The 24,768-nt window shown below is 52.8% G+C and overlaps 1 protein-coding gene across 2 annotated transcripts in view; it reads right to left on the bottom strand.

Annotated features, from left to right (window-relative positions):
* Lmf1 (lipase maturation factor 1) overlaps positions 1 to 24,768 on the bottom strand; it is a 93,334-nt gene that overhangs the window by 51,146 nt on the left and 17,420 nt on the right. For both annotated transcript variants that reach the window (XM_028854579.2, XM_028854578.2), the window contains exons 2-3: positions 23,567 to 23,876; positions 20,978 to 20,988 (exon numbers count right to left, since the gene is read on the bottom strand). In XM_028854579.2, coding sequence (XP_028710412.1) covers positions 20,978 to 20,988; positions 23,567 to 23,876 — 321 coding nt within the window. The remainder of the gene's footprint in view (positions 1 to 20,977; positions 20,989 to 23,566; positions 23,877 to 24,768) is intronic.

Genomic DNA, 24,768 nt, shown 5'->3' on the forward strand with positions numbered 1-24,768 from the left:
TACACAATGGCAGAACCCAGAAATGCATCCGAGTGCCAAGAGAGGCAGGGTGACAGGGCTGGGGGTGGGGTGCATGACAGGGCAGGGCAGGGTGACAAGAGACAAGCTGTCTATGCCAGGGAGGAGGGTGCGTGTGAGACCCTCCCCCATGGCCCTCAGAGGGGATGGGACGTTCCTGTCCTACTTGGATAGAGATTGCTGAGCCAAGGCCTGGAGAGCTCTTCCAACTGGACCACTCTGCCTTGCCCCAGTTCATGGAATGGCTGTGGCCCACTGGGGTCTTCCTGACAGAAGCTGGGCCTGCCCTGGTGGCAGTGGCCTGTGACAAACACCCAGGGAAGGAAGGGCTGCTGCTCTCCCACCTGCTTGTCCTCTTTGCCTGGATCTGTGGTATCTCAGCAGCTGCACCGTGTGCACAAGGAAGGCCATTGTTCCCGGTTTCAGCATGGCAGGAGATGAGTCCCCAGAAAAAATAAATAACCAGCGCATTGCCAGGGGCCGAGTGACCCCGTGAGGGTGGGTGGGTAGCTGGCCACTCTTGCCCAGTGTACCAAATTCTTATGCCGAGGACAGAGGGGTTGGCACCTTCCACAGGAGACAGACGGCTACAACCGTGGACAAGCACAACCCCGCGCAATTGCATTCCGAACGCCCCCCCCCCCCCCACTGCCTGTGCCTGTGAGCCAAGGCTTCTCTACAGGGGCAGCTAGGGAGGAGGGTCTTGCCTACTGTCCAGGTCTCTGCAGACAGTTCTGTGCTTGCCTAGTTCATGCTTTGGGTAATAGGGGCACAAGCTTAACAGTGTCCTATCAGGCAGCTCCTGAGTGACAGCGCTGTGTGGACTGCTTTTATGTGGTGCCACACAGCTGGTTCTAGAACCTTCGCTTCAGTGTGTGCCTCTCATTTCCAGTCACACAGCTGAGCACGGAACCAGTTGTACCTAGGAAGCTGTACATATGGAATGGAACCATACAACTTCTCAAAACAGCTTAGAGAAGTTCTTCATTCAGAGCTGTTTTTTGGGGGGTACAGGCAAAAGGCTTGGGTGGCTCCAGCAATCATCCTCACTGGATACCACAGATGAGATCAGATGCACCAGGGTAAGCTCCTAAGAGGGAGTGAATGTTTCATGTGCTTACTGGGAGCATGCATGAAGCCTTGGGTAAGATCTCCAGCACAGCATTCATAGACTGAGCACCAATGTACATACTTGTAATTCTAGCACTCTGGAGAGAGCGGCAGCAGGATTAGGAATTCAAGGTCATCCTCAGCTACAGCGTGGGTTTAGGCCAGTTTGGACAACTTAGTGTATGTAATCCTGTTTCAAGAATAAGAGTCAGGTGAAGCTGGGAGGTGGTGGCACACACCTTTAATCCCAGCACTCAAGAGGCAGAGGCAGGCGGATCTCTGAGTTTGAGGCCAGCCTGGTCTACAGAGGGAGTTCTAGGATAGCCAGGGCTACACAGAGAAACCCTGTCTAAAAACCAACAAAGCAGGGCGGTTAGAAGAGAGGGAGAAGGAACAATGGGGGGGGGGGGGTGGAAGCAAGAATAAGAACAGGAGAGAGGAGAGAGGGGGAAAACTACAGCTATTTCAACACAAACTTCCCAGGAACATGGAAATGGCCTAGCTGACCAGTGGGGAAAGAAGGGTGTGTTATCACCGGGGGGGATGAGAGGCCAGGCAATCTGGCCACATCTCCACGCTGTGTCTGAGGAAACACTCAGGGTATGCCAGCCTCACTTTCCTACATGCTGTTCCCAGCGGTCACTGGGGCTTCCCAGAGCCAGCTCTGGAGCCTTCCCACCTTCCTTCCAGCCTGGGTGAGGAGGAGCTGTAGACTCAGGGGAAGACGTGGTTCCCCTGAACTAAGCTTCTAAGTGCAAACACTAACGGCACAAGGAAATGGAAGCAGAGACCATGTGGTTCTCCACTCAAGGCCACCAGAACCAGGAGCTCCATCTGGGCGTCTCCCTCATGCTGTCCACGAGGCTCAGGTGTTTACAGAGACTGGACACAACCAGGAGAAAACAGATGTAAGGCAGAACCAATAAGGCAGAAGATTCCAGACCCCAGAGACTGTAGGTGGGCGGAGAAGCAGATGCAGAAGGACCTATCTGGACCCTACTCCTTAGCTAAGTTCTACATTGCTTGATCTCGGATAAAAACAATGGACGGTGTTGGCTCCTCTGTCCACTGGCATCAAAGAAGAAAGACATCAGTCACCCACCAGATCCCTCGTCTGTGCCTTAGCTGGACAAATGCTGGAAAGAAGGGACACAAGGAGCCAGCAAGAGGAGGTCAGGCAGCTTTATACTGGACAGCTGCGCCGACAGGGGGGCTGTCTGGCCGAGTGGCTCAGGGATGCGGTGTCCTCAGCCCAACAGAGGCCTAGAAGCAACCAGGAAGACAGACAGCTTGAGGCGAGGGATAAGGGGAGGTGGGAATCTCAGGACCACCAACTTGATGAACATGCCTGGAAGGTGAGAGGTAGACATCATTTGGTTGGATGCAGGGCTGGGGCCGAGCAAGGGCGGAGCACAGCCGAGTCAAGCTGGGGGCCCAACGGTCTGGGAGGGGATCCCGAGGGCTGGTGTGATGGGATAGGAGATTTAGGGGCAAGGAGCAAGGAGAAACTTTTGGAAGGCCCTGCTGGTGGGGTGCTAGCTCGTCAAGTGGGAAAGCGCACCCCAGAGGCTGTCTCTTGCTCCCGATCACCATGAGCAGCACAGGAGTCACACCATGGTATGGTACCAGGTGTAATTCCTGTCAGGGGGCTGGGGACAGCCAGGACATGGATGCACTCAGTCATGTCAGGAATAAAGGCCCAGGGGTGATCTGGACCAGGCCAGGGGCTAGACAAGGGCGGTGGGACTCATACAACGTGAGGCATGGTGAAATATCACCCGGAGCTACTCATGTCAAAGGCCAAGCTCACTCCCTAGGTAAGAAGCGAGACCTGAAGCATCTCAGAGGGACGCCTCCCTGAGATGGCCACTCTAGGAAGAAGACGGCAGTCAGGCTGCATGAGCTAGTTAGAACGACTTCAGATAGTCAGAAAGAGTAATTAAATATAGCGCAGATGGATCCTTCAAAAGTGACAGCAGCATCCACGTGAGGAATAGGAAATCCATTAGCTCCTTCGTTAAAAACAGGGAGAAGGAGGCAAAGCGCTCCCTCCTGACTGGCTGTCACTCCAGCAGTGAGCCGCCCGCCCTCTGCCACCCCAGGGGCTTCTAATGATGGCCCTGGAGGGAGCCCGTAGCTTTTAAAAGTTTCCTTAATTTTCATAGGTTATATTTTAGGAGAAGTTATGAGCTGGCATAGCAAAATTTTGCTTTGCTCTCCTGCTAGCATGGAAGGAAGGGGTGCGGGTAACGGAAACTCCACGGGCCACACGGTGCCCACCAGTGCATAACACAGCCTGGGGCCTGCGCCAGCCCAAGCAGTGACATCATGGGGGAGGTCACCCCTGGTCCCCGAAGAGCCGCAAGCCCGACTCTCTGTGTCTCTGACCTCAGAGTCTGAGTCCTCCGCGGTCTTCCGCTGTGATGGGGAAATCTGCTGGGTCCCGGGACTGCAGCATCCCCGCCTCCCTATGCCACAGGCCACAGAGAGGAAGCAGTGTTCTGTGAGACAGACTACCAGAGGTCTCGGGATTCATGCCGCCGCACTTTCCAAGTGCTCCCCAATTCGGATCTGTGCTTTCATTACATACACTGCTCTGCAGAGTCACCTCTGAGGATTTAGGTTTGTCTTTCCCATCTGTGAGAGACTCCACACAAGGTTTAGATTTTGTTTGAGGTTTGTTTTTAGACAGGGTCTTTTTTGTTGTGCAGCCCGGGCTGACCTGGAACTTACTATGTATTCCAGACTGACCTCCAATTCACAGTGAGCCCACTGCCTCAGCTGAGGGTTGGGACCACAGACGTGTGCCACCAGACCCAGGGCAGCCCGAGGTCGGGAGGGCAGAGGCCGCCCGAGCAGTCCTGCAGCCAGCAGGCTTGGAGTATGTGTGCAGTGGTTTCTGTCCCCGCCAGCCAGAGCGCCATCAGCTGCTGCCCTGCACATGTGTGGGGGTCATCACCATCTTACAGAAACCCCCAAATAACGGCTGACCCACAGCCTCGAGGCGATCTTTAGAGCAGGTGCCCCATTGAGATGTCCCTTCCCAGCACATTCCCCACTCATCCTAGTACACTCCAAGCTGCCCTTGGGGATGCTGAAAGGAATTTACTGCAGCGCTGTCCCCATAGGAAAGGAACACTGTTGTGTGTGGTCTATCGCTTCACTCCCCACCCCCTCCTCCTTCTCCCCCTCTGGAACCAGCTGGGCATCTGCAGCTCTACACAGGACACAAACACAGGGCTGTCGGTCCTGGTAGCCACGCTGCTTCCTGTGTTGAGCATCTCACAAGCAGCAAGGTACAATCTAACTCACCAAGGGCGGAGCAAGCCAGGAGTGGAGAGACCAAGCCTTGGAGGACAGGCCTGGAGGTAGAGACCAGATCCCAAGAGGGAGAGCATTTTCTAGTGAGCAGATGTTTCTCAAAGTGCTGGCTGCTGGCTCCAGGTTGTAAGCAATCATGAAAGCCAGGTGTGGTGCCTCATGCCATTCATGCCAGCACTTAGGAGGTTGAGGCAGGAGAACTACCCTAATAGGTTCAACGTCAAAGGGCCACAGACTGGGACCTGTCTTAAAAAGCAAATTATACAAAAGAAATGGACTTACTGGCAACGACATGCCCCAGCTGCGAAGTTTGGAAGATTGCTAATACACATTTTAAGGATGTCCTTGGGCACTCGGAGAAACAGGAAGTGACCTCCATAACCCACATGCCCTCATGGTGACCCTAGCAGCAACCCAGGTCCCAGGTGCTTGTTAATGTTCGGTTGCTAGGACAACCAGACTTCCCGAGCCACCGGGTGTCCCCCACTGCTTAGATCTCTGCAGGTGTCGCCAGCTAGCCTGGAAACGGGATCCACAGAAGTGACCTCTGCAGCTTTATTGCCTCTGGATAAATACAAATATGCTTCCCCTCAACGGAAATTAGACTTAGCCAGATTTTTTTCGGATTAATATATTCCAAATATTTAACGTATAGATAGCATGCTGAAGGGCACACATTTTCCCGGGCTTTCTCTCGTTTCCTGTGTGTGGAAATGAACTACAGACTGCCCGACCTCAAAGCCACAGACCAGGATCCTGAGGAAGTATCAGACACCATGGCCCTGTGGCTCTGTTTGCAACGCTTGGGGTTGGTGAGGCATGGTTAAAGGAGCCACTGGCCATATGGGTCTCTGGGATCCAAAAATGTGGCTCATGTGACTGAGGGAGAAAGTTAAAAGTTTTTAAACTTCAGCTCAACTGAATTTAGGTTTAAGTGGCTATGTGGGGTGGGGGTCCCCATGGTCCACTGGCCTGGACCCCAACTCCCAGCCTGTCTCAGGGGCAGCACCCGCTTAGGTACGTGTGGTATGGCTCTCGATGCAGAAGCAAGGCTGCACAAACTTGCACACCTCTACCCTGGGTGTCCTGGCTGCATACAAAGCCCACCAACTGCCCGAACCCTAGCCCTACACCTCTCAGGGGCTTCCAAGATTGCTGCAGCTCAGTGACATTAATGCCCCCCCCCATATGGATCACCAGCCCAATGCTGAAGAAGTGGGATGTCTCCTCACACTTTTTAAGAACGAGCGGGCCAGAAGACACATACCACTGCCATATTCCCATGTCAGAGGACAGTCCTGGGGGGTCCTCAGGGACCCCAGGATGGGCACTGTTCCTCCCCGTCACCCAGACATCTGCATGTGGTGCCTCCAGCCCTCCCTCAAGCCTACGGTGATGCTGGCACTGGTGTTAGGGCAGGAAGTCTGAAGAGGACAGCCCGACCCACAGATCCGTCTACACATGGAACACGCGACCAGTCTATGCACGCTGAGGAGCCACACCTGGACAGGGGTGGGGACGAACTGCTGCCATACATTAGGGCTCCATGGCACTGCCTCACTCAGTTTGACAGCCTGAGGCATCTCATTCTTAATGCCGTCAGGAGAAAGATCCAGAAATGCTTTCTTACGGAGGACTAGTCAAGGATCCCTTTTTTTGGGGGGGGGGAGGGGAGTGGTTTAAGACAGGGTTTCTCTGTGTAGCTCTGACTGCCCTGGAACTCACTCTGTAGACCAGCTTGGCTCTGAACTCAGAGATCCACCTGCCTCTGCCTCCCAAAGCAATGGGATTAAAGGCGTGCGCCACCATTCCCAACGATCATATTTAAGCTAAGTCAGGCGACATAATTCTCACAGAAAAATGGCCCAGGCAGGAAGTGACCAGCGCCCATGGCTGACACTCCTTCTTATACCTGTTCCAGGGTCTCCTTCTCTGGAGCCTAATCCTACCTCACACGTCTGCTCCACCACCACCCCCTCCAGCCACCTTCTCAGCCATCGCAGGAGGGCGGGAGGCACGTCAGAGGTCAGGCAGAGAAATTAGAGCAGGGTCCTTTCTGGGTCTAAGAGCCCACGGGGCTGTCCTGGCCTCTCACATGGGTATGCAGTGGTAGTAGTGTGCGTGCTCTTTGTCCACTTTCCTGGTAGGCTAACCCCTCCTTGTTTCAACTGAGCACTGTGACTGGATTAGGAGATTAGTAAAGCACACCCCTGGTATTGACGGAGAGGAGCGGCAGGCAGGCAGGGCAGCACTGAGGAAGACCCCCGAGTGTGAGGCGCTCCATCCATTAGAGGCTAGGGCCCTGACAGTAAAAAGCACAGGCTCACTCCCCCTCTCTGTCTCTCCTCCTCTCGGCCCTGAGATGAGCCACCTTGCTGTATCACATGCTCCCTGCTACAGTGCTCAGAGTTATCACGCACAGGCTCAGGATCGTCAGAGCCCAGTGACCATGGACTGAGCCCTCTGAGGTGGGGAGCTTTTCAGGGGGGACAAGGCAGAGGAACATCATCTGCAGAGCAGCCACCTACCTAAGTTAGGCAGGAAAGTGTCCTTCCCTGTCCTTCACAGAAGGACCCCAAAGGCACTTGGTATAAAAGAGACTTCACTCTTTAGACAATGTGGCACCCCTTGCATCAGGAGCATGGCCACTGCCCCTGAGCTCACCAGGCCACTACCTGCATTGGAAGCTCAAACAAAGACTCCATTTCTCCAGGGCTATCAGTTAAGCCCCTGCTTAACCCAGATCCCACATCACAGATGACGACCTGCTTACATTTCCATTCATCCCATCATCCTCACACCTGTCCATGGGGTCCACATCAGCCAGGAAAACCTCCAAACAAGCTGACAGAGGTGGGGGGGCGGAGCGCTAAGCATCTCCCTGACATCCTCTGTACCCACTTCCTGAAGACCCACCCTCACCCCCATCCCCAATACTGCCAATAGAAACACAGAAACAGCCCAGCTACGTGGCTGTCAGATGGGCATGTCCTGGAGTGGGTGGCTCTTCACACTGCCCTAAGGCAGTGGGCTTCCCTGCCAGTAAGAACTCTGGCTACTCAGTCAGTGTTGGGTGATGGCCAGAGGGGCTGATGTGCAGGCAAGGTCCCAGGCCTGTGCCTCTGAAGTCTCCTTGTCCTATAAACTCAGGGATGGTTCCTCAAACCTTGGACCCCATTTCAGGGAGACGAGCTGCAGGGCTCACGCAATCGTAATTCCCAAACCACTGCCCATGCCATCTTTCAGGGAGGGTCACAGCCTCAATTGCTTTGGCCATGCCTGCCACCCCAGGCTACCAGTCAACAATCCCTGAAGCCAGTGTGAGAGAAGGTGCCTCGATGCTGGATTAGTCCCCTTGAGTTTGTTGGCCTAAACCTCTTCAGCAAACTGCTGTTTGTTTGGTTTGGTTTCTCTGTGCACCTGTGCATGCCCGTGTGCACACAGGGCTGTGAGAGCCAGAGATCAACCTTGGGTATCATTCCTCGGTCAACATCCACCTTCGATTTGGTGGGAGAGTCTCTCACTGAGTACTGGGGCTTGACAAGTAGATTAGGCTGGCTGGATTACAAATGAGTGCTACCATGCCTGGCTTTTTATGGGCTCTAGGGATCAGACTATGCCCTCATGCTTGCAAGGTAAACATTCTATCAACTGGGCTGCCACCCTAACCCCCAGCCGCTGGGTGTTGACAGAAGAAGCTTCTGTAGTTGAGGCTGTAAAACGCACCGGCAGAGGAGAGCCATCACTGATGTCAGGTCCTTTCGCCTGTGTGTCAGGTCAGTCTAGACACATTACCCGCGTTCTACCTGTGTTTATCAGATGCTGTCGGCTTGAAACCTGTTTCTCTGCTACATTTCACACTCAGCTTCTGCACAAATGTACAAATGTACCATGAATTGCCAAACGGTCTTATTAATAAAAAACCTGGAGCCAGATATTGAGGTTAAAGCTGAGAGATCAGAGGAATAGGATAAGCCACAGCCAACCTCACCTCACCGACACCTCAGTCTCCAGAGAGACCCGCTTCCTGTATACCCACACCTATATGCCTTTCTGTTCTGCCATCTTATTTCCTCTCTCCGCCCAGCTACATCACTTCTTCTTCCTGCCCGGCTCTGTCACTTCCTGTCTGTCTGTACAGACCTCCAGACTTTTATGGTTAGTGCTGGGATTAAAGGTATGTATCACCATGCCTGGCTCTGTTCCCAGTGTGGCCTTGAACTCACAGAGATCCATACGGATCTCTGCCTTCCGAGTGATAGGATCAAAGGCGTGTGCTACCATTGCCTGACCTCTACGTTTACTATAGTGGCTGGCTTTTTCCTCTGATCCTCAGATAAACTTTATTGGCGTACACAGATAAAATATCACCACATACAACGAGGAGCTAAAACTAACTCTGTGGCAGCCCCGATGCGGCAGGGTAGGTTCAAGTTCACAGTACTGACAATGAAGCATCCAATGCCCCTCAGCCTCACCCCAGACGTGAGGGCTGACAGCCTACAGATCGTTCCCACCACTGGTATAAGCCAGTTTGCTTCCAGCCCCTGACTGATAACACAGCCTGTCATGTCTCACTATAGCTGTCTTGAGGACACAGAGAGGGGCCCAGGGCAGGAAGCACTCCCTCAGCTGTCACCCAAGAGTCCTCAGCGCCACACCCACAGTTCACTCCTCTTCCTTCTGTGGGTCTGCTACCCTCCCGTTTCCTAGCGCTGCCCACCAAGAGGCTAGAGCAGCAAGCACACCCGGCACCATATCCTAGAGGTGTTTCCAGAGGAGGACCAAGACCCTGAGCAAAGCTTGATAATGGCTGGGCCAGGACAAAGCTGTGCCTGGAGCACCTGATAGTCCTGTAGTATGGGAGAAGCCTCATGGACGGGCCATTGGTGGCACTGGGACCAGCGGGAAGACCATGGATGTGAGGCACCGGGATGTGGGGTGATCATTTGAGAGAAGAAAATAAACCTCCACTGTGATGCATAAACATTGGGGAAAAGGGACAGCTCTTCCTCTGAGGGGCTCCCCAGAACGACTATCTGTGGAGGAAAGGGGAGCAGGACTCACCTCGGGATGTCTCAGCAGCAACCTCGGCAGGTAAGCTGGTGACCTGCAGGAACTACCCTAAATTCTCCACAATGCTGTGTGGCTTCAGCTCATATAAACTATGTGGCGAGTGGGATGCGGACCCCCAGCACTGAGGGACTGACTCGGGTGTCTATCTGCTTCCTTTGGGGATCTGTAACTGGACAGAGGGGCACTTGGCAGACATACCTTAACAAGGTAACACCAGGAAAGTGACAGGGAAGCCCTCCCTACAGGGGGCAATCCTACCTGAAACCATCATTCAGTGTCTCCGCTGGGAAGCAACGGGACAGAGCAAATCTTAGGCACATTCTGCAGAGCGTGCTACCAGGAAGGCTCTACACAGTCACCGACATGGGAAGTCAACAAGATCTGGGGGGAAAGACCAGAGGGTAAAGGAGACGGGAGGCTGTTGTCGTGGGATCTCTGGATGGGCCCTGGGTGTCGGTGGGAGCTTGAGAGGTCCGGTGGTGGTTTGTAGCCCGCCATCTGGTCCTGAGTTGTTCCCTGTGAGTCACTCAGGGGCACCGAGGGGAGGGTGGGGCTCTCTCCTCTTCCTGCAGTCCCTTGAAGCATGGTGCAACTGCAAGTTCACTTCCTAAGGTGCCGCCGCCGGCACTGTCTCTCCACGTGCAGAGCTGGTGTCAGCACTGGCGTTGGCTCTGCTGGCTGCTTAGATGGGGCACAGCGCACTGCGGCTCTAGTCTAGGAAGACAGGGGCCCGCAGCCCTAGTCTTAGGAGCAACTTGGGAAGACGGTGGGCCTCAGCGTAGAAGCCTTCTGGCCCCTGGCTGCCGGAGAGGTCCACCATGTAAGCAGAGAGGCCACAGTTCCCATGGTGGCTGCTATGTGACAGATAAGGGGGTGCTGCATTGCTGCTACAGCCTGGACGAGCACAGGAATCTCCAGGAGTGAGCGCGCATTGTTTAAAGTTAACCTTACAGCTGAAGTGACCCGAGAAATCAGCATGGCAGCCCCTACAAGGGTCAGCGCAGGAGAGGGAACCATGCCTACACACACACACAGTGTACCCCTGGCCCACGCTCCTTCAGTCACAGAAGGGAGTTCTGGATCTGTCCATTTGACCCTGCAGTTACCTCCACGACCAGGCAAGTGTGGCAGGCCCCAGGTCACTGTCCTCGGGCTGGCCCTGTGTCTCTGTGGTAAAGACACTGATGAGATCCCAGCATGCAACAGGCTCACTTAGTATATGCAACTCTTACTTAGTATAAAGATGTGGGCATGGTGACCTTTGTGGTGTGTCACAGGGAAATGATCCCAAGAGACAGGCAGGGCCCCTGTGGCCCTATGGTTGCCTATGGCACGCTGTCCACAGTCACCCATGGTCACATGTCACAGCCAGGGAGCAGATTCACACCCACCAGAGAGCAGCTGCTCCTCACGCCAGTTTCTGCTCGTCATCTTGGATTTGGCCATTAGTGGGTTGAACCACTTACTGTGGGCATCCACCCAATCAGCTGACAGAGCTGAGAGGGAGCCAGACCTCCAGGCTGTGGCCTGTCCCTGAGGCCAGTGACCTGACAGTGGTACACACTTTGCACACTTCTCGGGAGCTCCAGGTCCCCTCTTCCACTAGTCAGTACTTCTGGCTTGGGAACGTTTTGTTGAAAAACTGGAGGAAACAGCTCACCCAGTGTCTTCATAAGCCACACTGACCCTGCCAAGTGACCGCCTGGGCTGTAGAGCCCCGGAGAAGGCAGAAACTTCTTTCTAGGTGCCCCTTCTTTGGCACAGGGCCAGGACTCTTGCCGTAGGGATGGTGGGAACTGGGCAGTGCCCAGCCTCAAGGGGCTGAGAGTGGCAGGAAGAGAGGCAGGTACAGAGAAACAGACTCACAGACAGGTCCACTTCCCAGGCTGGAAGACATGAAGTCAGCTGGTGGGTTGGGGAATACTTCCTTGGCTGTCCTCAGCACAGAGGCGGGGAGCGGACAGCCAATACAGAAACCATGAAGTGTTCACAGACAGCACGTGAACTTTACCACTGGGGGCCAGCGAGACAGCTCAGGGGGAAAAGCACTTGTGTGCAAGCCTGACCGTCTGAAAACAATCCCCAGAACCCACAGTGGAAGGGTGAACTGACTCCAGAAAATTGTCCTCTAACTTCCACGTGTGCACCGTGGCTACACTCGCACTACACACACTCATCACACACTCAACATGCACATACAGTAGTGATAATAATAAAGCACACCTCTGACTCCTCCTCACAGTCAGCCTATGAATGCCCTTGAGATGTTCATCGTGGTGAGGACCAAACAGAAACCCAGCTACAGTCTGCCTGCCATGGAGATACACGCCTAAGAGGCGGCCGACACCTGTAACGCACATAGGGATCATACCTCGAAAGAAGCATTAGCGTGCTGGACCAGAGGACAGGAACTGTCGAGAAGGGCCATTAGCAGTAGCCAAACAGCATCAGTGCCCATCTCCTCCCACAAATGCACACACAAGAGATGCCATTGTGACAGCACAGAGTACGGCTTCCTCTTTAAGAGTCTCTGTCTCAGAACATCAAAGCGTTCGCAGCAGACACTGGCATGCAGACGCTAGCCGGGGCGGCCAGCAGAGTCTCTTCCTGTTCCTCACACTGGCAAAGGTCAGGCTTGCTGGCACTGCTCTTCCCCAGCTAGCGAGGGGCCTGGGAGCCAGGAAGCACGGGGGACATGCACCAGGTGCTGGAGGTGCCAGGCCAGCTGGCAGTCTTGATGGTGTCTGAAGAGACCAGAGCACTTCTCTAGCCTCTCAGCTGCCCAGTGCAGCCGGGACACAACGCTCGCACGGGGAAAGCTGAACGGGCAGCATGCGTACGGGATGGCCTGCCTTGCCTCAGACAAATAGTCGCAAGCTGGGTGAGGATCCCATCGACCAGCTGCTTTCAGGTGTCTCCCTGTGAATGCGGTCGTGCAGAGGGCTGACAGACAGTTCTTCGTGGGAATCCCGTGTCGGGAAGGGAAGGAGGGTGCAGTGGGAAAGGCGGATGTTGATGCGGAGACTTGTTTTCGGCATGACAATCCCTGTGGATCGCAAGGATCTCTAGCACACAGCGAGGGGCAAATCAATTAGCGGGACAGAACCTGGCGAAGACAGCTGACCTGCCGCACGATCTCCCAAACCAGATGTCTAAAATGCATCTGCTGCAAGTGATGCTAGAGAGCCTGTAAAGAGAAACCTCCACAGTGTGGGAGAAAGAATGATAGACTGTGCAGTATGTTTTCTATAAAATAAAAATAGTAAGAGGAGTTAAGCAGTTGCAGTAGAATAAGTTGGTGAGACAAGATCAGAGATGAAAAACTAAACCACAAAGGAAGGGTCAACTATCAACTCCTGGAAAAACTAAACGTGAACAGACTAAAGTTATAGCTCACTATGTGGCACAGCAGTCACTATTTGCATAGACACAATAATGCACAGATTGACAAATCCATAACAATTATATTCACATCACTTTTTGGTCTTTGGGCTAAAATCAAGTGTAAAAATTATACCCGTGACATAGTTATGCTAAGATGTTGAGAACAGCATCAGGAGCAAATGTGAGGGATCTCTGTCACTCGAGACAGACAGTACACAAACAATATCCCGCCAAGTGTAATCCATGTGTATACCTCATTAGAAATATGGATTCAAGGACTGGCAAGATGGCTCAGTAGCTAACGGCGTTTGCTGTGCAAGCCTAGTGACCTGAATTTGGTCCCCAGCACATACATGTGACAGATGGTTTCAAATATCAACTTGCCAGAGCCTAGACTTACCTGAGGAAAGAGCCTCGATTGAGGAATTGCCTAGATCAGGTCACCCTGTGGGCATGTCTGTGGGGATTGTGTTGATGGTCAACTGATGTAGGAAAAGCCAGCCCACTGTTGGTGGCACCATCCCCTAGGCAGGGGGCCTTGACCCTTCTCCTCAAAGAGTGAAGAAGCAAGTCAATCTGATTTCTAGGGGGAGGGGAATGAGAGGAGAGAGCTAAATGAAAGCCATAGGCAGCATGGAAGCTTTTATTCGCTCTCTGTTCTTGATTGTGACTATGATGTGACAACTATGTGTGCTCCTGCCTTGATTTCCCTGAAATGATGGGTCGGAACCTGGAGCTATAAGCTGAATAAACTATTTCCTCCACTGGGATGCTTTGATCAGGATAGCTTATCACACTAACAGAAATGAAACCAAATATCATATAAAGGGAGGGAGGGAGGGAGATAGGTGGGAAGGAAGGAAGGAAGGAAGGAAGGAAGGAAGGAAGGATGGATGAACTGATTCCATAAAGTTGTCCTCTGACCTCTACATGTGTGCTATAGTATATGTGTGTTCACACACACACATACAGACATTTTTTTTTTTCTTTTTTGGTTTTCCAAGACACTGTTTCTCTGTATAGCCTTGGCTGTCCTGGAAACTCTGTAGAGCAGGCTGGCCTAGAACTCACAAGAGATCCACTTTGCCTGCCTGCCTCCAGAGTGCTGGGATTAAAGGTGTGTACCACCACTGCCTGGCATAAATAATCATTTTTAAATGAGAAATCTAGATGCAAATACCAGAATAAGTGCTAGCAGAGATAAAGGGATTTACTTGGAAAGCAGAAGTAAAACAGTATTGTAGTTCTGTTTAGAATAAGCCATGCAATCCAAGCGCATGCTTTTTTAACAATTAAAAGAATAATCTTTAGGTCATGGTCTAGCCAGAGTAGAAAGAATCCAGAAGCTGACAGGCAGAAAGAGGTAACGCCCCACACATGTAGCATTGTTGTCTATTTAGACAGCACTTGTCTGAAGAGGCATCAGCGCTGAAGGTTACAGAATCACAGTGGCTGTCATCGGGGTGGACAGGACACAGCTAGAGGGCAGTGGTCATCTGCGTGTGTGCTGCTGTTATCAGAGAGGAGACGGAAAGTGAACGAATTAAGCTGTCAGCTGAAGACACTGGAGAGTGAGCCCTTTTCCTCCAGGAGAAGACAACCTATAGAAATCCAAAGATGCGCTAGAACGCGTCATCACTGAACACAAACGCCAGGGGCTAGGGCGTGACGAAGGGCAGGCACTGGCGGGACACTGCACAGATCCCTCAGCTTCCCAGCATCGTCAAACAATGTTTTACTCAACTTCTTAAAAATCTGATAAATAAAACCAGTTCTTTCAAGACCACAAGAGAGAGTTCCCGAGTGTCCTGTCCACGGGGAGCGGAAGAGAACCAAGCATAGATGGGTATTGTGTGGAGAGCGAGACAGACAGACAGCTTGGGGAGTGAGGCCACTCAGCAACCACAGGTAGCTCCAAAAGGAACAAGCTTGAAATCAGAAAGATCCTTATTGCAGGAGACTTAGACCAAGTCCACCGGGCTCTGCTGTCCTTGAGACTGACGGGATGGAGGCGTTCTACCCTGGTGGGAAAGTCGGGACCAGACAGACACCCCCATTTCCAAACAATCTGACAAAAATCAAACTAAGGGGCAAGCCAGAAGAATTGCAGATAAAACCCACCCAGCGGCCTCAGGACTCAAGTGAAACAGCTCTTTCTTCGGTGTCTCGGAACTCTGCTCATTAAAGGGAACCATGTTCTGGAAGTGGAAGCTACAGATGCCAGGCAAGACCCAGAGTGAGCAAAAGAGAATAAGGAACACAGACTTAGTAGCCCATGCTGGCCTCAAAATGACTTCGGCTTTGAACTTCCCTCCACCTCCCGAGTGTGGGGATTGTAGGCATGCTTCAGACCCAGGGTTTCCAGATGCTAGGCAAGCACTCTACCCACGGAGATACATTCCTAGCCGTGGTTTGTTTGTTTGTTTGTTTGTTTGTTTGTTTGTTTGTTTGTTCTGAGACAGGGGCTCACCCTGCAACTCAGCATTCCTCATGGCCTCAATCTCCAGACTGCTCGGATTAAAGGCAGGAGCTATCACACAGGGAAACATTTTCTATTAGATTCAGTTAGTGATTTTCGCTAGATTTAATGGGGTGGGGGGTTGACAGGAACAGGGAGGGGGAGTGAGGGAGGGAAGGAAGAGACACACAGAGAGGGAGAGGAGAATAGAATCTTATGTCCCCACTTGGGTAGACACTGACCCTAGGCCACTACCGAATGGCTGATTGAGACAGTCCATGGCCAACACGCCACACAGTGGCCCTCACAAGGTGGAACGAGGTTTTTTTTTGGGCTCCCATGAAGGATGTGACTGGACATGGTATTGGGACAGAGGGCCTGCTGTCATCCTGAGTTGACATTTTCCGGAAATGAGCTCTATGAGGCTATTCTTCCCCTAGAGACACACCGAGAGGTTTAGTTAACAGAGACAGGCCCCAGGAAGGAGACAGAGGGTTGGCTTGCTGATGGCGGCTTGTGAGCTGAGGCTGGCCAGGCCATCGAGGCTGCCTCTGACTGTGAGGGTAACTTAATTAGGGAAACTGCTTTCTTGAGCACTGGGACTGGGCGGAGAACAAGGACTAGAAACTGCAGCAGAGGGTTACGCAGGCCACTGCAGTGTCAGCCACAGGTCTGGAAACAGTTTCATGGAACCTGCTGGGCTGGACCACTGTGCTAATCACTTCCTGCAGGCGGCCTCTGCTCACTCACTAATGGGTCTTAATAAAAACTTCCAATTGGACCAGTAAACCCCTCATTAAGCTGTTTTTAAAGCATGAATTTAAGAGCGGCAAGGGTGAAGGGTCACATGGGGCATTTAATTCACAACGGCTGGCGGGAGGTGCTGCCATGAAGGGAAACACCCAGGTTCGAGTGTCCCAGCCATATAAACATCCCATGCAGCCCAGGGCCTGCCAAGGATGGGCTGACAGGAGAGGGAACCCTCCACTTGGCAAGAACAAAGCTCCCCAAGTCATTAAGAGCTGCATCCACTTGGAAAGACTACAGATATGGTGGCCAAGAGCAGAATTCACGAAGTAATCTCTGAGTACCGTTCTTGCAATGCAGCCTGGGCCCTCCCGGGCTGCATGGAAGCCATGGTTGTTGACATGCCAATCAGCTTCCTGCAGACCCCTGGCCTCTCTCCGCTGTGGCCTGCCCACTGGCTTGCCCCTTCCTTGGGGTGCATGCTCTAAAGTTGTCCCCACACTCCTGCTGTGGTTACAGCTAATGGGTTGCGTGTGATCCGAGGCAGATGCCTCTGTGGGTCCCTGTGCCTGGACACTGTGCCCATGCAGCTGACACAGCAGAACTTCTGTCCTTGTCCTCATCAGCTGAGGACAAACTAATCACTTATCAGTGCAGCGTCTTGCTGAACTGAAGGAGCTCAGACTCATTCAAACACTAAAGTGTCCAATTCTTATCCTGACTGTATCACACTGGAACACAGAAGGCACAGGGTCTTCTAGAACCCTTTTCTGAGTCCCAGGGGCCTTCACACCCCGGAGATCCTTAGACTACTAGACATGTGCTGCCCTGCACTGTGGCAGGGGCTCAAGGGACACCGAAGGTTTCTAGTCCCCCCAAGCCTGATGGGAGCTCCTGAGGCACAGGGCCCTCACAGTACTACACCCAACAGCAGCTTGGCCCCCCCTTCTTTATGGTCACCAGAGACAGTGTGGTCTAGAGACAGTGAGACCAAAGCCAGTGTCCCAAGGGGTTGAGGCAGAGAGGACAGGAAGTGTGGGTTACACTGTCTGGGCATTATTTGGAAGTCAAGGCCTGCACCCCATTCACCACCACAGAAAACACAAAGAACTTACAAAATGTTTTTGTGGTCTAAAACACTCCAAAGGCCTCTGGAATATGCTAGATTTCCTGACTGCCTGTCTAGGCCTGGAAGACCAACCACACAGTGTAGCCCAAGAGCCAGGCTGGAGGAAGCTGCTATACTGCGTGGCTGGAGTCCCTCACGGGATCTCTCCAGTCTATCAGTGGGTGACTCCTACAGCAGGCCACGCTTTTCCCGTCACAGCCCTTGGAGTCAGAGTAGCCATACCATCACTCCTGCCCCCCACAGTCCAGCCCTAGAAGGAGTTGGTCTGGGAATCAAACTGAGGAAACCCAGAGGATGGGACATAGGACTCAAGGCCTGGAGACAAGGTTACAGCCCTCTCTATGTAAACCCTTTGACACTGCACACAGAGCTTGGCATGGCCTGGAACCCATGGCAGACAGTGGCCATGCCAGGGACCGCGGATGAGCTGGGGACAGCAGTCATGCTGAGGGACAGTCATCAGGCTGGGGACAGCAGTCACACTGGGTACTGTGTGTGCTGGGATGGCGCCTGCCAAGAGCAGCCCTGTCCTTCAGGAGACCTGAAGCCCTGCTGCTCAGCCTGGCAGACTACAGCAGTTTCCAAAGCACAGGACAGTGCGAGTTGCAGAAGGTCAGGTGAAGGGACATCAGGAAGCACAGTCCCACTGGGACAGAAGAATCCTACATCTGCAGGACACGGGATGAATCCCTTTCTAACTCAGCCTTTGATCTGCATGTTGCCAAGGCGAACCAAAAGCAGTAAAGAATACAAAGCAGACGACCAACGGCCTGCGCTCCCGGTGACCCAGCACCAGCACACACCCTTAGCTCACTCAGGAACTGCATCTGTGCAGGAATGGGAGTCCTGGATGGTGGGAAGTGATGGAGCAGAACCCCAAATTTCCACAATCAAAGGGGGCCTCTAAAAGAGACCTCCAAAAATTGCTGATAAGAACTGAGTGTTTTCAGGAACTGATTGTCTGAGGTGAAGGCAGGCACTAGAAAACGGGACCTCACTGTCTAGGCTCCTTAGCCAGAATCCTGTCACTGATGGTGGCAATGTGAAGAGGCCTGTCCTCCACATCCCTGGCCAAAGAGGCACTGCTCACCCTTGCCCAAGAATAGGGGTGCCCGAAGCACCCCTTTGCTAGCTGAATGGAGGTTGCCCTCCGCGAAGCCCCATCCAAAGACTCTTCTAGAGTTCACACCTTCCAGCACCACAGAGCTGCCAAGCACTCCAAGGGTGGCTAGTGAGACTAAGGGATGGACATTTGTACTGATTCCATTTCAACATAATAAATTCCTGTTAAACCAGGCATAGTGGCGCCTGCCTGTCATTGGCATTTGGGAGGCTGAAGCAGGAGGATAAGGAGTCTGAAAACAGGATGGGGCACAGAGTCTATCTCGAAATGAATAGACAAACAGATACAAATACAGACTTCATGCACACGGAGAGATGAGGCTCTGGAAGCTCAGGGCATTTCAAACCCCCATTCAGGTAATAAAGCCCCGCAGAGAACCACTATCAGCAGCTCCACATTGCGGCCCTCGGTTCACTAAAGCCTCCTTGTGAAATGGAGAGGACTGATACAATTAAGAACATACAGCTAGGATGATGAGCAGTGCTCACTGGGAGACTCCAGCTCCAGTGGGCAGCATCACAGGGCTGGAGAAGAGACGCCTCCAGAAGAGTCTTTAATTTTATACATATGGGTATTCTGCCCAGAATGTGTGTCTGTGTATATGTGTGCAGTGCCCATGGAGGCCAGAAGAGGGCATCGGATCCTCTGGAACTGGAGTTACTGATGGTTGTGAGCCCCCAAGCAGGTGCTGGGAATTGAACCCAGGTCCTCCAGAAGAGCAGCCAGTATTCTTAACCACTAAGCGATCATTCCAGCTCCTCCAGAAAAGTCTGAACCCAGTGCATCCGACGCCGGCCCTGTACTACCTCCCCAAATGGGCTTTGTTTCTTGGGGTAGCAAAGGAGAAGATGGAAGGCAGGGCTTCAGTGACGTCACAGGCTCCCGGGTCCCAAATCCCTCTATATCTCACCTCCCCCACAATATGTGCCTAGAACCTTGGGGATACCCCACTTCCCAGACCCCAAGATGGGCCAGCCACTGCCAAGCACAGGCCTGAAGATGTGTGGAGCACCTGCCTCTGCTCATCATGTCTGCCCTGCGACACAGCCTCAGCTCCAAGGAGTGCTAGCAGTGAGCACCCAGAGTGCCTCAGGCTTGATTTTACCAGTAATTGTCAGAGTCTTCTGCACCAAGGAGCAGGGATCCCATCCAGATAGAGGAGTCAGGGCCTCAAGGTTTCAACATTCATAACCAGAGAGTAACCTTGTTGCAATTTCAGACAAGCAAGGTTCACTAAGAAAAGAGGGTTTGTTCCCTGAGGCACCGGAGAACACGGGGTTCTCTGGGGGACTTTGATACAAGAAACAAGGAGCAGATATGAACATCCTGGACCCATTGTGTGCTGAGCAGCCCGGCTGACACTGCCCTTGGCTACCTTGGCTACGTGGGAAAAGCCTTATCAGCACAGTTGGAACAGCTTTGCTCTGCACAGCTATCTGCCTACTCAGAGCTAAAGTCGAGGGAAAACAGCGGCAGCAGACTGATGCCCTCGTGTTTCCCAGTGGATCTCCCTTTTCAGCTCTGCACGGAGCACTCAGTACGCGAGGCTAAGAACATAGGTCAGACACCGACTGGGTACTCAGGCCTCATGGCTGAAGCCACACACTCAGTATGCAAGGCTAAGTCCAGTTGTCTCCTCTTCTGTTGCTGAACTTTAGAGTTAGGTCAATTTACAGACGTACGTCCCCAGATTCTCAGGCTCCCTGACACTTGGGGGCCACCCTCAGCCACACTCCAGTGACTGTCAGCTGGCATGGGCTGGAGGACCTGAAAGGCAGCTTTAGTTAGCTACCAGCGCCCTTTTCTGTGGACACACCTCTGCGCGGCTCAGTGGGCCACAGGACACTCGTAAGACACACGTGGGGAGGAACCTGCTGCACTTCTTCCAAGTGCCTTCTCTGGCCGTACCCTCAGTATCTCCATTATTTTATTTTATTCTTTTAAGACAGGGTCTTACTATGCAACGGGGGTGGGGGGGGGCTGAATTTGCTATGGACACCCGGGTGGCCTTGAACTCACAGAGCCCTACCTGCCTCTGTCTCTCTTGTGCTGGGATTATAGGCATGCACTACCACACCCAGCCATTTTCCCCCAACATTTACTTATTTTTATTTTACATGTATAAATGTTTTGCTTGTATGCATTATCTATGTTCCACATACATGCAGTGCCTACGGAGGCTAGAAGACACTGGAGCCCCTGGACCTGGAGTTAGAGGTGGTTGTTAGCCTCCATGTGGGTGCTGGGAACCAAACCTGGTTCTTCTCCGAAAGCAGTGAGTGCACTCAACCTCTGAGCCAGCTCTCCAGTCCCAGCATCTCCACTATCATGCAGTGTGGTTGCTACAGGCAACCCAGTACCTCACCTGGGAGTCCCCAGTCCCAACCCACCCTAGCCATCCACTCTACCAGAACCGACCTTCAGGGCTGGCCAGCCTGCTAACAAACTCTGTGGAACCCCCCACCCCCACCCCCACAGAGCCAGCAGCAGTGCGATAACAGCAAGTATTTAACAGTGAGGTACGCCCCCCCCCCCCGAAATGCACAGAGATACATACCCCAACACACAAGGCAAGCCCTCGCAGAGGTTTTTCTGCATGGTTGTCACTTACCAAAAGAATACCTGAAACACACACAAAAAGAAAAGCGTTAAGACGTTGACTTGGTTTTCTACGTTAAGCTGGTATGAACGGAACCCTTGTGAGCTCAGGGCAGTGTGGGCCATGGGGCACTGCTGGGAGGACCTGCCTCCAGGAGGACCAGCCGCCAGGCCCTGAGCAGGCAAAGCTGAGTGAGTGAGACAAGGTCTGCAGACCAGCAAAAGACACTGCAGAACGAGCAGAGGCAAGATCTGTTCTTCCTGCATGAAGACTGATTCTCATTAACGGCCCCTGCAAGTGTGATGCCCCAGGATCTGAAGCTCAAGGGCGCCCTGATACAAATCACTGGCAGGGGGGCTCCGTCCAAGGAATGTGGTAGGCTCTGCGGCCACTGTGTCCTTTACCTGGAAGTCACACTGACAGATGTTTAGTGTTCTGCTGCTGGAATCCAGAGCATCACACATGTTAGGTGTGGTGCTTTGAATAAGAATGGCCCCCATAGGCTTAGATATTTGAATGTTTAGTCACTAGGGAGTGGCAACATTGGAAAGGATTATAAGGTGTGGACTTGTTGTTGGAGGAAGTGTGTCACTGGGGTTACTGGGGGTAGGCATGAGGTTCCAAAGGCCCATGCCAGGTCAGTCTCTCTCTCACCCTCTGCCTACGGATCAGGATGCAGCGCTCAGCTGCTGCACCGGCGCTTGCCTGCATGCCGCCAGGCTTCCCGTCAGAACGACACTGGGCTAAACCACTGCGTCTGTAAGCGAGTCCCCAATTACATGTTTTCTCTTCTAAGAGTTGCCAAGGCCGTGGTGTCCCTTCACAGAATAGGACAGAGACTAAGACACTAGGCAAGCCTCTGCCACTGAGCCGCACTCCCAGTGCCCCACCCCCACCCCCACCCCGCTGCCATCTAGATCAAGCATGGACACCTACTCTATCGTGAAAGAAAGACATTGATACAAGTCATACATGATGAGCCCTCCAACACCATGCTGGGGGGAACGCCAGACATAAAGCCACCCGCACAGGAAATGCCTGGGGCATTTAAGCACCATGGGTGTAAATGTAAAGTCACAGGTGGAAAACAGTTACTGGTCACCCAGGGCTGATGAAGGAATGACTGGATAGGCTAAGATACACGGTTCTCGTGTGGTAATGAGGATGGCTTAAACTCCGTGGCAAGGTTTTTAGAACCCTGCATACATAAAACCACTGACTTGTAAAATTTATTTTTTATTTGCTTTATTCCATTTTGAGACAGAGTCTCGCTCTCTAGCCCAGGCTGTCCTGGAACTCACTGTGCAGGCCAGGTTTGTTCTGAACTTGCGGTTCTCCCGTCTGACCGGAGCCTCCCTAGCACTGGGATTACAGGCCCATACTGCCATGCTCAGCTTGACTTGTACACAGTAACTAGTTAAACCTTACAGTGTATGAGCTACATCTTAATAAAGGAGAAAAACTGAATGGAATGTGTGCAAATGAAAGGAAGAGCCTGAGGTTTGCCCTGGGGTCTGGGCTTGCTGAGTGGGCTCAGAGCCTGGTGGTTCTGAAACTGTATCAAGGGATTCCCAGTCTGGCAGACATCCATGCTGTTCTCATAACAACGGCTTGGTGGTGGCCGTTTGTGTTTGCGTTCGTTTGTTTGACCACAGATGCTGGAAGCAGTGAGTGCATCCCCTGAGCACACCACTGCATGTCCACGGAGGACATACTCAAGTGGACAGCACACCTGCCACTCATACTCACTGCTAAGCCAAGGAACACCCATGCGAGAGGGTCTCCAATGAGGGCTGTCCCTGAACAGAGACTGGGAAAGGGCCCAGGGGTGGGGCTGGAGAGGTGGTTCAGTGGGTAAGGGCACTTCCTCTGTAAGCATGAGGACCCGAGGGAAAGCTGGGGACAGCTGCAGGTGTCTAGAACCCCAGCACGGTGAGACAGGCGGATCCAGAGCTGGCTGGCCAGCCGGCCTAGCTGAGACCGTGGGCTGAAAGTTCCATCGGGCCTGCCCCTCCCCTGCTCTTGCTTAAGTTGCTTTTATGAGGAATTTTGTCACAGCCAGGAGAAAACTAACCAATACAGGCGCTAACCCCCCTCAATCCATTTCCCATGTGTCCACACAGACACTGATCGCCACGACCACGGACTTCTCCAGCATGCCCTTGTCTGGCCTTGGTGGCCCTGTAAGCTCCATCAACACCTCTAGTCCTACAGGCCACCATCAGGGCAAGGTTTGAGCCATGGCCCCAGGGTGGCGTCTGGCATAGGCTGGTAAGACTCTTTTGGTGAGGTAGAAGGGTGATGTTTTAAAAGTCAAGTCCCTCCAAAATCCATGTTCCCACTGGCTGCCCAGTGATTTCTGTCTCTGTCTCCTCAAACCTCATGGCTCAAGCAGACTGGAGCATATTCTCCAGAAGATATATATCTCCAAGCACAATCACACATTTTATTCCCCAAAGACAAAAGCCACCTGAGTGGTAACAGCAGCCTCTACAAAGGCCTAAGTGTTCAATAATACGCCCCTGAAGAAGCTCACCCTGGCACTTCAGTAGCCAGGAGGTAGGTGTACATCCATAGGGTTAAGTGGCAGGCTCTACTTACCAGATCTGCCCTACGTTGACCAGGGACATGTAGAGGGCCCAGAGGGAAGCCATGAGTATCATGTTGGCACAGCCAGTCACCAGGACAAAGGATGAGAGGCCCAGCCCGAGAAGAGCAAGAAGGTCCAGGTTGAAGTTCATGTTTGACCAGTCCAACAGCCACATGATGGTCGGAGCATAGCTCCAGGCACCCAAGTCGATCCTGCCCTGGAAGTACTGCTGGACATTCTTCAGGTACAGTCTACAGGGCAGCAGGCCCTGGTCACCGATGAGGGCCTTGTTCTGATTGAAGGCCACCAAGAAGGCCACAACTGGAAGACAGAAATGCAGGAGTTGTGAGTAGGAGCAGGCTACCCCTCCACGGGCTCAGGGGATGCAAGGAGGAACTGGGTCCCTGTGGGAAGAGGAGATGCTTCATAGGCCCTCATGAGGACAAGAGACTTTAGTAGGAATAGGCCCCCATGGGCACAAGTGGACATGAATGCCATCGATTTCCATGGGCACGAGGGGACACAGGCAAGAACAGGTCCCTATGGGCACAGGAGAAAAGGCCCTTTTGGGTAACGGGATATGAAGAGGTAACAGTCCTATGGACATAATGGTATATGAGGAGGAAATGGCTCTTTAGACATAAGAATGTTCCAGTTTGCTTTCTGTTGCTGTGATAAACACCACAACCCAAAGTAACCTAAGGAAGGAAATGGCTTATTTCAGCTTAGACTTCCAGGTCACAGTTGGTCATTGAGGAAAGTCAGAGCAGAAACTCAAACAGGAACAGTGAAGGAGCTCTGTTACAGGCTTGCTCTCTGGCTCACACTCACTACCTTTCTTAACACGGCCCAGGGCCACTTGCCCTGGGATGGTACCACCTACGGCGGGCTGGGCCCTGCCACCTCAATTAGCAATCATGGCAGTGCCCCACAGACGCGCCCACAAGTCAGTCTCACGAGCAATTCTGCCACTGAGATTCCTTTCTCCCAGGTTAAGTCAAGTTGACAATAAAAACCAACCAGGACAGGACAGAAACAGGAAACAGCCCCACAGACATAAGAAGACAGAAGCAGGAAAGGCCCTCATGGGCAGTGCATGTTTCTCACAGGAGGCTGCATACATGGCGTGGCCCCTGTGTGGTTTGAATGAGAAATGTCCTCTATAATCTCAGGTATTTGAACACGCAGCTCTCAGTTGTTGGTGCTATTTAGG

Source organism: Peromyscus leucopus, chromosome 8b (genome assembly GCF_004664715.2).
Source record: "Peromyscus leucopus breed LL Stock chromosome 8b, UCI_PerLeu_2.1, whole genome shotgun sequence".
In the NCBI taxonomy this organism is placed as follows: Eukaryota; Metazoa; Chordata; class Mammalia; order Rodentia; family Cricetidae; genus Peromyscus; species Peromyscus leucopus.